Genomic DNA, 15932 nt, shown 5'->3' with positions numbered 1-15932 from the left:
AACGCTTAGGGCAATCTGTGTCCAGCCTAATTTATGTGGGAAGGGGAGGGGGGGAGCTTTTTTTCCCTCTAACATCCAACTGACCAATGGTTTAACATACAGCTTTAGAAAACTAAGAGTTAAACCTCTAGCAGTAGTATTTGCATTCTCCTCGCCTGTAACTTTATCATTTAAATGCTAAATAAGGCGAATTTAACCTCCTCACCCCATTCCTTTTCTCTTGGCAATTCGGAGACTACCTTTTGAGATGCCTGAAGCTCCCTCCCTGCTGAGACAAAGAGAGTGCAGAGGTGAGAAAGCTGATTAGAATTTCTTAGTTTCAAAATAAAACGTAAAAAGAGTGGTAGAAGCTCCTGCCAGGGGCTGGAGCCAGACAGGATCCAGTCCTCCTGGAGCCACGGCCAGTGTGGACAGCAGGAGAGCCATCCCCTCGCATACAGGCTCTGCTGTGGACTGAGCCGGAGCATTTGTGATTATCCCCCTGATGCTGGCCCCTTAATTTGAGGAAAATTCAGGAAGGGAACGACCAGGTACCACTGCTGAAAGAAACGGACCTCATAAGGCCTGTGAGGACAGGCCGGCTCTGAACTAATGAAGGTAATATTTTGCAGAATGGCTGTGGAAAACAGCGATCTTTGAGTGAAAGAACCCAGAAGTAGAAAATTACTTGATTCATGGGAGCTTTCCACAGCCAGAACCCTGTACCATGACAGATCCTAACCCCCAAAAATCACGGTGAGGAAATAGCCATCCTAGCGATAAACACGCAACTCCCATTGTTACCGGCAATACGGATGCTGAGCTACTTCCAGCTGAACTTGAATGTGTGAATAAACGTATTTAGTGCCTTTGAGGTGCACAACAACTGGCAAGAACTGTTGAAATACCAAATTCAGGCAGCGATGGCTTTGTTTGCCCTCTCAGACTTTTACAGCCGGCTTCACCATTTACCGAATCTTCTGCGGTGCTACTCCAGGCTCCGTCCAGAAGCTGCTCCTCCAAATTGCCGCCCTTGACCGCATTCCTCTTAGCCGTAACTGAGGAACGCCGCAGGAAGGCAGACTGCAGCACCGAGCAGAGATCACACCGCTCACGTGCGTGCTGATGAATGGTGCCTTCCCAGCTGCTGGGGGGGTTCAGAATTTCATCTCCGCCAGCGCTGAGGATTACAGCACCAAGAGGGGAAGCGGGAGACTGCAGCTGTTCCAGCACCTCCGGGCTCCTGCACCGTCAATTTCCCAGAAACGGAAAGTGGCGGAGGCAGCCTGCCAGGGAAAAACCCTTTAATTCAGCGTTCCCCCCAGCGCCCTCACCCTTCTCCATCTTCCCCCAGAACTGGGCAATTATTTCCAACTCCAAGCAATTATGAAAGTAGCAGGCACCTCCGCCTCTGGCCCTTAGGAGAAAGCAGCTACAGGCTCCTCACTGCATTAGCCTTGACTGTGCTAATCTGTTATTTCCTGGGCATTGCCACTAAGTCCACACATCCTCCCTCTTTGCTTTCGCCTTAAGCCAACACTAATCTGCGTTGGTTCTGCTGTAAGGCAATTTCAAAGCCATTGTTTGGTTTAAGCCACATTTCTAAGCTACGAAAAGTAATTAAGCGTTCACAGTCCCATGAAAAATGGCCAGAAGAGCGTCACGATATCCTCAGGGAGAGAAGGGCCACGTCGCACCCAGCCTCTAATCAGTGCCTCAGCTCTGCACGATGTTTGTACAGCTGCTTGCAGGAAAAAGCTTCTAGCACATAGCGCAGGAAACTATTTTAGTCAATCACTTTCTTGATATTTAGGTGTGCATGTGCTTTTAACACTTCTGTTACCGAGCTGGGGGGCGGCAGCTCCACCCGGCTCCGTTCGGGAGCCGTCAGCACATCTGCAAGTGTAAGATCATGTGCTTAAAGTTTGATGCTAAATACCAAATTCAAGTCGTTTCTAGGGATAGAGTCTGAATCAAATGAGACCTCTGTGAAGGAAAAAGTAATACCTCGGTGTAACAGATTGGCCAAAATCTGAAGTACTGTAACTGGATTCCTGCCTTCACCTTGGGCAAATGTCTTCTCTCCCCCTTCCTGGCACCTCCCCACTAACTCACCTCAGCAAACTGAGCTCTGCACCTTCCCTCTCTCCCCCGAGTCTCTTGGATCTACACGTCGACCAGACACCCACACTTCAGCCAGCGTGACCTAAACCGTGGGACGGCTCTGCTCTGCCAGTGCCCCGGTCACCCCTCTCCCACGGAACATGAATAATCCAACCAGTAAATCCCAAGTCCCTTATTTTCCCCACTACTTGGCAATGAGGCAGAACTATATTACTGTCTCCCGCCTAGTGCTTATTTTGAGTACTTTTTTTAGTGTTTCTAAAAGTTAATTCTAAATCCTTCAAGTAGTTCTCTTCCTAAAATGATCCTTGCACTTCAGCTGCAGTGCCTGAGCCCAGCTCTCCTGTGCTCAGCACCACCCTGCCTGAAGAGGGGGAAAAAAAAAGAAAAAATTTGCCTGACACAGACAAATTAAAATGTTTTTCTGGGAGACAGGTTACACTACTAAATACCAGATTTACAACCCCTTTCCATTATGAACTTGGAAATTAAAAAAAAAACAAAAACAAAAAAACCCAAACACAAACTGTGACAAATCAGCAGCCTTTCACAGAATGGTTCGGGTTGGAAGGGACCTCAGAGATCATCCAGTCCCACGCCCCTGCCCTGGGCAGGGACACCTCCCACCAGACCAGGCTGCTCCAAGCCCCATCCAGCCTGGCCTTGAACACCTCCAGGGATGGGGCATCCACAGCTTCTCTGGGCAACCTGGGCCAGTGCCTCACCACCCTCACAGTAAAGAATTTCTTCCCAATATCTAATCGAAATCTCCCCACCTTCAGTTTGAATCCATTACCCCTTGTCCGATCACTACATGCCCTTGTAAGACGTCCCCGTGCTTCTGGCACCCTGCAGCCCTGTCTCTGTCCCTAACGCCCCAAGGAGCTGTGACTCTCATTAACTCCTTAACGCCGCGCAGGGGCCCCTCCCGCTCCTGCCTTCAGGACTCTGACAGACAGCACGACTCCAGAAAAGGAGGCTGAAATTAAAAGGGAGCAGCAAAAAAAAACCTCCTCTCACTTCACGCTCCGCCCCCAATGGATGCTGGGAGTCCCTGGGAATACATTTGGTCACTGAATTACCGCGTCCTCTCCTAGAGCTGCCCAGTTGACAGTCCTGACACCAAATGCTTTTGAGTATTCCCTACTGGCGTTTTCAGCATCGGGAAACCCAGCCTTGGTTTCCCATGTGTCTCCTACAGCGCTATAAACCTTTCCACACCCAGAAAACTCAGCGCCAGCTGGCACGAGTCCCTTCTGTCAGGGCCGTCTCGTCTTATGCACCACGTTGGTGTCGGCACAAAACATTTTCATAGTGGAAAAGCAGGCGCTTACCCGTGCGAACGGCACTCCTCCAGCACGCGCTTCACCTCGACAGTATCTCAGAGCTGGTGTCTGAAGGCTTGCGTGCCGGCTAAATTCTTATATCCAACCCATGTTACAAGATCATCTTTAAGGGATTTCGTTAAGGCAGTGCCATTTCTTCAGCCATTCCATTACCGGAGGCTTCAGAGGACTCTGAAGCCCTTTGTAGCACAACCACGAAGTGGCAACGGTCCAAGCTCTAAAATTGCATAATTGATCCAATACACAAAACAACTGGAAAACATTTTAACTAAAGCCTTTTATTCTATACAACTGTGAAACATCATTTACCCTTCTGGCATTGCAGACTCTTCTGTCAATCTTTCCTGAAACTGTGTTTCGGGATAGTTAGGAAGAAAAAAAAAAAAAAAAAAAAAAAGGGAAGAAAAATTACAACCTTGGCTGATTTAAAACAAAATTCCTGGGAGCAATTCCAATGTATACAACGGGACAGCAAGACAACCAGAAAAAAAAACCCAAACCCAAACAGTGCCTATTGGAACAAGTGTAGACCCTTGCTGTTAATAAATACAAGTCAGGACAATTTATCAATAAAAGTTACAGTTCTGTTTAACCATTTAATTCACAAATATCACTGAAAATGTGCGGTTATAGCACAATTGTGTCAAACTGAGCATACACAGAAATGGGGACTAAAAACTGAACCTGACCCTCAAAAGACAGGGAAAAAGACACGCTAGCTTAGTTCTGAACCACATCTTTTGTCTAAGCGATGAGTTTGTTTAGCTAGGTTAAGAGTGCAGAAGGTAATGATTTGGTTACTTTTTCAAATAAAATACGATGAAAAATATTTTACTTTTTGTTTGACCGATACAATCCCAGTAATAGAATTTATTGGGACTTTCTTTAGGCCTCAACCTAAATCTCGACAGCAAGATACAGGAAGGGCAAGAGCATATGTCTCCCGAAGAAACTCCATTAATATACTGCCCTTTGAAGGCACTTTGTGCTTCTGCTTCAGACAAGAGTCATTTTTACACAATTTCTTTAAGAGGATTTGTAATTTGTTCTGGCTACAAATGGTTTTCCGGGAGAGCCCCACGTTTTCTCACGAAAAGCTGAAATGCCTTCACCCCCTCCCCCCAATAAGTTAAACTCTATAAAAGACTACTATGAGTCTATGACAGTCACAGATTTTTAGAAATAACAGTGAAAAGAAGATCCGCATAAATCTATAACAAAAGAACAACTGCATATAAAACTTTGGAAAAGAAGAATAAGTATTTTTATATCATGAATATGAAATCTGCTGAGAAGTTTCTAAAGTTTAACATTAAACATAGGAAGTTATTTTCAGAATGGTCTGAAGTTTTAAGAAAATGTCACAGAAGTTTGGAGCACAGTTACCAAAAATGAGACTAGTGCGTCTTCAGAACACCTAGGGCACAGTGCAGGAAGTAGTTATATATATTTTAAAAAAACCCAAACAAACAAACAAAAAAAACCCAAACCCCAAACTTTAAGTTGCTGCAAGGCATGTTCACTCTATTATGATGCACAGCATCATTGGACGACTGCTACAATATTTATCTAGTGTTCTTCCTCTGCACGTCAACAGCTCTCTGAAGCAACAACTGCGTCACAGTATTAAAACAATTCCAACGCTAACCCTTCATTTGCAATTAAATGGGCCGATTCTTTCAAGTATACAACACCTATTTTCTGTTGGATTTCTTTTCCAAATTTCTTTAAGTGGTAGAAATGTTTGAGTAACCTGTGAGAAAGCATTGTAGGAACTTTACGAATGGAATGTACTAAAAGATACCTTGTGTGCAGTTCTGAATTATATTGTGAACACAGCGACTAATACGGCCGAAACGATTTCATATCAAGCATGAGCAGATGAGGACATTACGTTCTGGAGAAAAAAAAAAAGCAGAAAGGAGGAAGCAAAAGTCTGCACTGGATTATCATCCATTCTCTGTACACCTCACACAACACGAACCACTCAGGGACTTCCCATCTCATTGGCCGAGACTAGGACAGACTTTAGTTTAAGTCATATAGATTTTTTTTTTTCCTCTATATTACAGATCTATTAGTCACTTCAATTAAATGTATGCTTTCCGTCCATACTGAGTCATTAGAAGTCTCATCTACCTTAGGGGTTCAGTGGGCTTCTATAGTACTACACTTGGAACCAGTACAGTATGGTCAAGTAAAGAAACAACCATTTGGGTCCACCACGCCCTTCACGTCGATTTCTGGCGATAATGAAGCGTCAGATCACCACCACTCTTCCAAATGAAGTGCTTTACAGTTCGAAGGTCCATGTTCGGATCCAAAACCTAAAGAGTAAAAATTCATCTTTTACTCGACAAATCTGCCGGACAGTCAGAAATTCAAAGCTAAAATGGCTCTGGTTGGGCTAAACAATCCCATCGGCGAACTGGCATCAAAGAGGAACCATGCAAAGGCTCAGATTTTTCAACCAGCAAGTAAAACTGTTGCAGTGCAGAAAGATTTTACCAGTGTAACATATAACTTCATATTACAACCACCTCGTCAACATTCAAACTTATTACACAATTCATGATTTTGGACAAATTGTAAACTCTGCTAGAACTGTAGAATTAAAACTGTTCCAAAATGTTAGAAATGAAACTCTATGGAATTGTATTAAGTCCGTTTGTTGGGTGTGAGTAATCCCACAAAGGTAACTCGTCAGAACCAAATTAAACAGGGATCCTATATAAATTCTTTGATCCAGCTGCTGAAGCTATCTGAACTTGCGTCAGCAGTCAGTTCGCAGGATGTCAAAACATTTACTTAGTTGTAAAGGTAACAAATAATTTGTAGCCTATTTCAAGCTCAGCATTCAGAAATTCACACCTGACTCAGTGCTAGACACGGCTTTTGTTCACAGGCTGAAACACCCAAGTAACTTACCTGGTCCTGGCACAGAAGTTCAATCTTCTCCTCTGCTAGCACAGCGATGTCCTCCTCTTTTTCTTGCTCTCCTGCTTTTTCATTGTTGGAAGAGCTAGTTGTCTGAGACTCATTATCCAAGTTTATGATTTTCTCATACACGTGTTCCATCACTTTTCTCACCTGAAGCATATCACTTGCCGACAGTCGGTCTCTATATAAGGTAAGCGAAGTTTGGCAAGAAAAAGCTTGAGAAACTCTATTTCTTATCTTCAGAATACCCTATTTGTAGCAAACTATGCAAGTACAAAGATAAGCTTTTTACATTATAGTAAGTTTATTAGTAAATTATCAGGATCATCCAGAACACCATGACCGTAACAGTTCTTTATCCAAAGATTCACACAGCAAAAGGGACTCAGAAAAGCAGTAAGATACTCAAAAGACCGAATTAAAATCAAACCTTAGATGAAGGGTATTGTACACAACCCTCGTTCTTTCTGTAGAAAAGGGATTAGTACAAGAAGGACAGAGGATATGGAATAATAAAAGAGGTAAACCAGAATATGCTTTTCACCCTACTACATGAACAGAAGGGCATTCTAAATCAATAAGCAGCAGCAGTTTTTCCACAAAGTACACAAAAAGTCTATTAAGCTCCTCTTTCACAAATGATGAAAAGAATTCAGAAAGACTCAAAGAGGAACTGGGCATTTGTGGAAAATACCCCGAACTGTTGCACAGAAATGGTAAGCATATTGTCTATGACACTGATTTCATATCTGAGGACCTGCACTGATTTCTAACCTGTGCAGGTTTTGTACCTTTTCCTTTTAAAAAGCTATTATTCATCACAGTTAGAAATAGGGAACGTAATATAAATACATATCATTAGTATATTTAAATAATAATAAAAGTATAATTAAAATAAAAAATAAATAGTAATAAAAATGCAAATACGCATTACTTACTTCTTCAGAGTTTTTGCCCCTGATGATGAATGCGGTTGGAGGTAGAAGGGAATCTTATTGAATTTGGGCATATTTTTCTAGAAGGAAACGAATTTGAGAAGTGTTAATTTAGGATGAACTGTTATCAGCTCCTATTTCCACCAGCTGGTATGTGAAGTACATTCAGCTCCTAATTATCAAAAACCACGAGAGATTCTTAATCAACATAAGCACCACAGCCAACTTCCAAACTACTCATACTCCTGAGATGCTTCAATTTAGATGATGCACATATTATATCTAGCTTTTGAATATAAATTACCATTTATTTCAAAGGAAATTAGATAGTATCAAAAGACTGCAGCAATATGAAGAGTATTCTCTGTTCCTGAGCTCCACACTTGAAAAGGATAGCAATTATGCACAGTGCTTTGAATTCTTTTTCTAAGACTTTCTATCAAAAGAAAGTGAGCAAAAATACCTTAACTGGACACACCAAAAAATAATGAATCTCAAAGGGTCTCGGATACAGACCTTGAGAACACTTATTTTAAATACAGACAGAGCAACAATTTAAACTATCATTTCAGATCCTGTACGGTTAAAACAACTCCAGTTCACCTTAAAAAAAAAAAAAGGCAACAAAAAAGCAAAATCTGTACACATGATACTTACATCCACAGTGATGTCAATTACCCATTGTGGCACAGTTTCATTAAGAAGCATAGATTCAGTTTCACCACCCGAATCCCGACATAATAACCTAAGACATACAGAAATAATCTTTGTGAATGAAAACAATTATTGTAATGTGCATTAGAAAGCTCTCAGGAGAGGACCTGCCCTTTTAATGGGCAGGGAGCTTGAACTTGGTTAGCCGGCCCTTCACATCATCAAACTTATTGAGGAAGTGATCGCATATTTTCTGTAAAGACCAGAAAAAGCAGCTGCAGGAAGAAGACAGATCCCTAGAGCAGAAACAGGGAGAAGTATCTCTGGAAACTAAAGGCTATGGCACAGAGAAATTTAAAAAAAACTGCTTCACTCATGGATTGCGTGTGTTTGTGTATTGAGGTACAAAACAGTCAGGAGAAGGGGAAAGGCGTCTGGCAAAAAGCAGTTCTTTTCTGTTTGGGGAAAACGAGCTTGGCATGTAAAGCGTCTGCTAAGCTCTCACCAAATGGAAAGAATAAACCCAATTTTAAGAAATGTGCACATACAATATGAAACAAAGCCACATACAATTTTATAAATTCCAATCAAGTATTTTGTCAGAGACTCCTGCAAGCCACCCTTTAGGTCCAATAAGTATGGCTTGCTCCCTCCAATGGCATCTCTTCTGTGTTGTCTTGAGAACAAGCTATATAAAACATAACGTCCACCAGTACGGAATGGATGCAAATATTAAGCCCCAGCAAGTACATTGATCCTGCAGACAAAAAGTTACCAGTTTTCAAAGCTGAAAACAGGTTGCCCTGTTTTACTGGCCAATTCATGGACTGAAAACTATGTAGACTTTGGGTCTATTCAGCCTGGGAAACAAAACCCCCAAATTAAATACTCCTCACTCCCAAATTAAAATCCATTGTTAGTAAATATTAAATGCTTCACAGTATTTGAAAGTTTGGCATTTTATTTGCAGCACTATTAAACTGTCTTTGACATATCATATACCACAGTTAGCTTTTCAACATAGAATGAAAAGAAACAGAAGAGTCATCAGTATATACACGTTACAGTACAGAGCCTGTGCTCCTACTTGCCAGAGCTGAGGAGCTTCTAATGGGTCATCAACTATAATTTTGGGAGCAGAAACCAACTCCCTAATGAGGAAGATCTCCTGTCTGAGTCATTAATGGCTCAAAGACCAGCACAACAGACCCGTAAGAGAAGTTCTACAAGAATCTGAAGTGGCACAATTTCATTCTAAAACTAAGTTCATTTAATTGGTTTGCAGAAAGAAGGCACCGAAAAAGATCTCAAAGCTATGACATACAGCTAAGAACAATATACAACTCTTACCGTTGTAAAACCCCACACCTTGTTGATGTTCAAAGTCATGTACTCAGTTGGACAAGGCAAAATTGCCATTAACAGCTACTTATTTTGCCTGTCACAGGTTTGTCTTGAATATACAGTACAGAACAGATGCAAGTATTACCTTCTGAGAACATTTCTGCTTGCACAAAGAAAGTGATCGTTTAGCCACTGAATTTACACTCTTGAATTTTTATACCTGAACAAAGTGCGTCCTCCAGCCTCACCAAAAATAACTGGTGTATGTGGTGGCACTTGAAAGTATCCGTTTCCTTTCTGGACTCTGTTCTCCTGCTCACCATTCACTGTTGGAAAAAAATAATATACACAACAGTGAGACTTCACGAGGCCTTAAAACTGGGTATACACAGGCCAAAAAGTGTCCTTTCCACCTAGAGTTAATGTATCGCATAAATTAACAAAACCATAAGCTTCATAAAAAACAAGAAAATCCCCATTTCCAACACATAGAAAGTATATAAAAAGAAACACTAGAGAGTAACTAGATCACGAGAAGTTTGTGGAAGGCCTATTCCAAAAGCCTTTAAGAAAAGGTAAACAGACCTCACGACCCAAAATCTGGTAACTACTTTCCTCCAGTTCCATAACAGAATTCTGAGGATTTGTGAAACTGAACAATACTGATATTAGAAACCAGCTAAAGAGATTCTGCTGAGACAAGACTATTTCCCCCCCACCCCAGTGACAGTACAGAACTCTGAAGGATCTTAGCTTTGCTTTTCTACCTGGATTTGCCAGATGTCGAATTAGTGTACTAGTAAAGCTCAGACTCACATTTCCTTGAAGTTACTGCATTCTAAATTCAATTTATTTTTAGCTAGTTCTAGCAGCATGGTCTTCAAACACTAAAGAACCTGATTCCACATCAGATGGATAGGATAAGATTAAAGAAAAATCAGCATCATTTATGCAGCTCTTGAACAGTGCAGCTTGTAGTTACAGGTATCTTGAAATACAACGTAGAAGTATTTAGATGCCTTCCTTTCACTTGAGAAAGATCACCTCGATTCCATTGCAGCCTCTAACTATTGTATGTTAACGTTGTGTACGTTGAATTCAAGCAACATAAGAAATTTAAATGGCATCGTCTCATGAGATTAATATTTCCTTAGCTTTGTGGCCAGTAGCACATGTAGTGAAAGAAAGGTCAAAAATCATATCAAGCAAAGAAACCAAAAAAGAAAACCTATTCTCTATTAGAAAGGATGAAATGATATTGAAGTTAGAACAAGTGAAAAATCCTACAGCTTGAAGGAATTCTTCATAACAGTTCTGTTAACAACTGAGAGGAACAATCCTGCACATATACAAACACACACACACAGACATATATATGTAAATTTAAGTTATTGTCTCTGCATACAAATTTCAGTGCCCAACAGGTACACTTTATCTTCTTAAGTCACTGTTCAGTGTCAGTTTCTTAATTATTACTTTTGAAAGGGAAAACAAAGACTGATTCTGTAGTGAATATTCCACTAATCCACAACTATTCACGGAAATAAATAGTGCAGCATCATTGTTCCAACAATACAGAAGCCTGAGTTACACATCTGGTGTGTATTGTCTGACTCTCAAGCTGTAGACTGCCAATACACAAAACGATGAGAATGGCAACTGTACGAGAAAAGCCTGCCAAGTGCTGTTAACCCTCCGTGGAGGTAATTTTTGAAAGAAGAGAGTAGCTAACTCTTGGCACAATCTTTGTCACAAAATGGCAAGATATTGCTGAACTTACAGTTTTCTTAATTGCATTATCTGTAGGAAGTAATTTCTTAATCACCAAAGGCAAGACTATCCAGTGAACTGTGATCCGAGTTGAATTCACTTCAGCATAATCCACAAACGTAGGAGTTATACAGGCTCTTTATTCTGCCAGATTCAGCCACTATCTCACGTTTTATACAGCTGTGCTTTTTATCTCATGCCTGATGAGACTTAGAATTATTACCTTAAAAAACCACCCTAAGATGGTTCTGTATAGACCTACCTCATGTGTTATTCTAATAGCCACTGAATAGATTTTTTTCGAATAAATCTTTATTTTATTTTATATTGTTCATAATACCTAGAAACAAGTTGGAATTATGTCAAGAGAATGCTGGCTAATGTTGAATAACTGAACTATTGCTCTTTGCCATCATTATCTAGGCTATTTCTTTTCCAAGTCAAGCCTTAGTTTTGCCAGTAATTGTTTTTCCATCAAGGCATCATGTTTCTTTAACTTCAGAATCATCTTTTCACCTTTTTTTTTTTTTTTTTTATTAACTAGAATTCTTAAGATTTTTGCTGATACTTTCAGAAGAAGAAAGCTACTCAGCAAATTTTGGTGTAAAGCAGATATAAAAGCATTAAAAAACATTAGTCTATAATGCAGAGAGAGGCAGGTATAAGACAGCAAGTCAAGTTATATCTGTTAAAGAAACAGAAATATAAACAAACAGAATGTATGAACAAATCCTAAAAAAGGAAAATATTAAAATACTAACCATGATTTATTTCATTTTCTTCTTCATCCATTGGATTGATGTGTGTTCTAGGCCAATACTCCAGAAGTGCCTGTAGCAGAAGCCCTCCAAGGTTTACTGTCAAGATGTAACGAGGTAGAACTTCAGTTACGTAAAAAACGTGGGAATCATAATATTCTACATTTGATCCACAGCTGAAAATTTTCCCAAAAGTTTGAGTAGTTCTGTTCCCAAACTAAACTATTTATGGGCACAGAAATCTGCTCATCACAGAGCTATATATTACTGCCTTTCAGAAAAAGATGATTTTATAATCACTACTGTTGGATCACTCGTACGCTGTAACATTCTCTAGATTAGGTAATAGTTCCAAGTTTAGGAATATTACTTTTTCTCTTTTGCTTCTTCAAGGTTTTAAACCAAGTTAAATAGAAAACCTGAACATGAGTGAAATGTTTCAGAAAAAAGCAAACATTCTCATCGGAGAATTCTCTGCAGAATTTAGTCTCAAGAAAATAAGCCCTAATATCCAGCTACTGACATATGTGTCACTGGAATACTTTGAAACATAAATACTGGAATTTATTCTGCTTTTTTGTCTCAATAAAACACTAGTATTAGTTAAAACTTACATTTTGGATCAGAACCATCTGGACTGCTAAATCCAGCATCTTTTGCTGAAACCCAGGCTGCGAAGCAGTCGCTTTCATCCAAAGTAATTGTCAACATCTGTTGGGAAAAGACCACCAGGAAGAGGAATGCAATAGTAGTTTTGTATCAAACACGTCTATAAATTCATTTTGTTCATACTTAGCTGGGAATACAAAACAAAGAATTTCTAAGTGCATGATAGCACACTTTATTGGTATTATTTATTGGTATTAGTGGATTTAAACTGACCATACCATAAGAAAATAAAAATCTGTTATTCAGATTATTGAGAAGTGAGGTAAAATTTGCTGTTTTGCTTCAAAATAATCCATCAGATAGATGATGATCGTTCTTCAAAACTTTTAACACAATAAAACCTTTGCGAACAAACAGTATATGAAATTATATGAAATATGACATTAGAACAATAGATTTAGGAGTTGTATCTCACCCCAGTTTTCAAGTCTACTGAGAACCAGTTTGGCACATACACCATTTTAAATCTCTTCTTAATTTCCTCTTCAAAGTCTACTTTCCCAAGGTCTTCAACTTTGCATGCCTGTACACCAAAAGAAATGCACAAGTTTTAAAATTCTGAGCACTGAGTCATATCAACACCTCAAACCTTTTACTTGACTTTCACATACACCTGGAACGATTACGACTTCTGATTTCTCCATGAATACTGTAGCCCAGAAACGCACAAGTTAAAGGTTCAAATTTTTCTCAAAAAATTGAACAACAGTTTATGGGGTAAGTAAACTTTATTTTTTATTTCTTATTTATTTCTGAGGTAGTGGCAGCAAGCCCATGGAGAGCTATGAAAGTATTACTTCACATTAATAAAACACATTTTCCCTGTCACTGAGCAGAAAGCTGTCTTCTAGCCTCCTCTGTCATTCTCCCCATCAGTATCAATATTTCAGTACAATTCTCCAACAAATACCAATATTTGTTGCAAATCTAGCAAAACTTCAGCTCAGCTGCTGCAATGGGAACAGCAGTGAGTAAATTTGTACGCAGATTCTTTTTTTCCTGTTTTATCTATCTGATTTATTTCATACTTTTATTTTTAAAGTTTCTCAAGTAATTCTGTTAACATCCCAACTCTTGTAATCTACTTGCAGAGTCATCCTGAAACACGTGCTTTGAGCAAATGCTAAGGATTGTAATTTATTACAAGACTTATTTCCTCAAAATCCAGGAAAAGTTACAGGAAGCAAAGACTGACGGGTGTAGCTACAGGTAAGAAAACCTCCCTCTCTTCTTCCAGCATCCTCAATAAAGCATCTCGGCTTTAGAGCACAGTGACCCTACACAAAAGATGACACTTTGACCTGGCGAGTAACCCCATCTCTACAGTGAATACGTATTCAAACATATCTAAGAGATGGTTCTGAAACCCTTACCAACAGAAAAGGAATTGAATGAAGGTACAAATTACCATTGGCATTTGACTTTGGTCCTGAAATCTAACACTGTACTTAAATAAATACCAACTGTAAATGAAAAAAAGAAAAGCTATTCACTTTTCCATAGAAGATAATTTTTAGTACAAATTTACATTCTCCAACTTAACTCCCTGCTTTCTCACTTCATTTAGCAACTCAGTAAGTCAGCTGGGCGTGCTTTACTTCATTACTGAATTGTGGCTGGAGCACTGCATAGTTCAAGATGAAAGATTTAGAAAAGATTTAGAATTTCAAAATGGACTTTGCAAGAGAAGAAATTGCTGACCATCTCACTGATCTGGGATTCCAGTCCTTTCTCTCTGCACTCTTTTCCCTCTCCTCTGACCAATTGTTGGGTAAAGCAAGATAAATGCCACGCCAAGTCTCTCTCTCTTCTCCCAGGAGCAAGTAACACTAGGTGGGAGCCATGCCTCCTCCTGCTAAGTCTCCTTCCAGTCCTGGCTTTCTTGCCAGCTACCAAGGGCAGTGGTGAGTTCCTGCCCTCAGACTGCTCCACAGACTCCCAGTCAGCACACTCGAGTGGGATCCGTGGGTTTGCAGGAGGACCTGAAGCACAGGTTTTCCTTTTGCAGCCTAAGCTGTCTTATGCTATTCCACACCACACTGGACAGACAGGCCTCTACGAGTCCTCTTCAAAACAAAACCCAATCAAAACCAACACTACTATTTTCAGGAGATAATTCAAGGGTCTCAAGTTCAGGTGAATGAAGGTGTCACTACCCAGCCTCGCGTCAGGCAAAGATGCAGAAAAGCTCAGAAATGTCCCCTGCCGTTTCAAAAACAATCTTTGCATTGTGTCTCGGGACAGAAAGATGACTTACTTTCCACCACAGGACTAAAAAAATATATAAAAAAAGGTACAAAATAATTAATCATCCAACAGTAGATGTTTAATCCAAAATGATATACTCACCTTCAAGACGTCCCAGTATGCCACGTTATTATTTGTGTCTTTGGTTAATATGTGTCTCTTGTCATTAAGAATGTGGCACTGAATAATACTAGCACCCCCTAGCAAATAAACAAGAATTAAAAGTCACTACAGTGATTTATTTTTTTTTTGTAATATTACATTAAATTAAACTGTATAACACAACACGTGTGATTGTTCTTTGGTTTCGCTATTTGATGTAAGACTTGGATATCACCAAGGCACTATTTTAACTGTAACTAACACTAGATCGATGATAACCACATTGTCTTTGTTTCAGATGAGATCATAGTATCAGTTACCTAAAAACTTGAGCCAGTCCTAAAGATGTACCATTTCTGCTAAGGATAACAGATTTTATAAAGGTACTCTGGAAAACAGATGTTTACCTTTTATAACTTGGTCAGGCTGTGTACACAGGGGTGGTATAGGATTGGTACAATCATTATCATAATCTCCAGATGCTCTAAAATTATGAATTCCCTTCAAAGTCTAAAGAAACAAAATAATGACACATTCATAACAATTTATAAACTTTGCTTTTATCTGTGAGTAACAACTGCCAGTTCATGCTGCTATTTAGATGTTAACCATCCAGTTCCGAGTAAGATAATTTATTTCTAAAAGCGGCGTAAATAGCTAGCAAAGGAAGTAATTCAAAGCTTAATGTCTTTTGATCAATTTCAGTATTAGCATTTCATAATTTTTTTGAAAGAAAGCTTACAGATCATAACAAGTTACAGTCAAATTGCAAGCAACAGCCCAACAGTTCCCAAACCAAGACTGCAAATCTGTGACTACTTAATTGAATTCACAGAGTGTAAAATACATCACTTACCCATTTATTCACCGAGGATTTAGTTGTTGCAACCCAAAGTGCTGGAGGAGGATCAGCTGATCTATCAAGTTCCATCTAAATAATGAAACCACAGATATTTTCAGGCACGCTTAACTTAATTTTCTATTGGTCAATTAATATTTGCTCTGTGCAGACCTGCTCCCATACTTGGATGTTATCTCAGAAACAGCACTACTTTTCGTTTACT

At 39.6% G+C, this 15932-nt stretch overlaps 1 protein-coding gene across 2 annotated transcripts in view; it reads right to left on the bottom strand.

Moving 5' to 3' along the window:
* Positions 1-3706: 3706 nt before the first annotated feature.
* The window catches only part of WDR48 (WD repeat domain 48), a 29778-nt gene continuing 17552 nt past the window's right edge, over positions 3707-15932 (bottom strand). For both annotated transcript variants that reach the window (XM_054191761.1, XM_054191762.1), the window contains 11 exons: positions 15725-15799; positions 15276-15378; positions 14869-14966; positions 12935-13042; positions 12465-12561; positions 11854-11949; positions 9543-9648; positions 7982-8069; positions 7328-7404; positions 6378-6570; positions 3707-5776 (listed from right to left, as the gene is read on the bottom strand). In XM_054191761.1, the coding sequence (XP_054047736.1) occupies positions 5681-5776; positions 6378-6570; positions 7328-7404; positions 7982-8069; positions 9543-9648; positions 11854-11949; positions 12465-12561; positions 12935-13042; positions 14869-14966; positions 15276-15378; positions 15725-15799 (1137 nt within the window). In that variant the 3' untranslated portion in view covers positions 3707-5680. The remainder of the gene's footprint in view (positions 5777-6377; positions 6571-7327; positions 7405-7981; positions 8070-9542; positions 9649-11853; positions 11950-12464; positions 12562-12934; positions 13043-14868; positions 14967-15275; positions 15379-15724; positions 15800-15932) is intronic.

Source organism: Rissa tridactyla, chromosome 2 (assembly GCF_028500815.1).
Source record: "Rissa tridactyla isolate bRisTri1 chromosome 2, bRisTri1.patW.cur.20221130, whole genome shotgun sequence".
Lineage (NCBI taxonomy): Eukaryota > Metazoa > Chordata > Aves > Charadriiformes > Laridae > Rissa > Rissa tridactyla.
The sequence above is the reverse complement of the archived record's forward strand: the minus strand, read 5'-3'. Positions and strand labels throughout refer to the sequence as shown.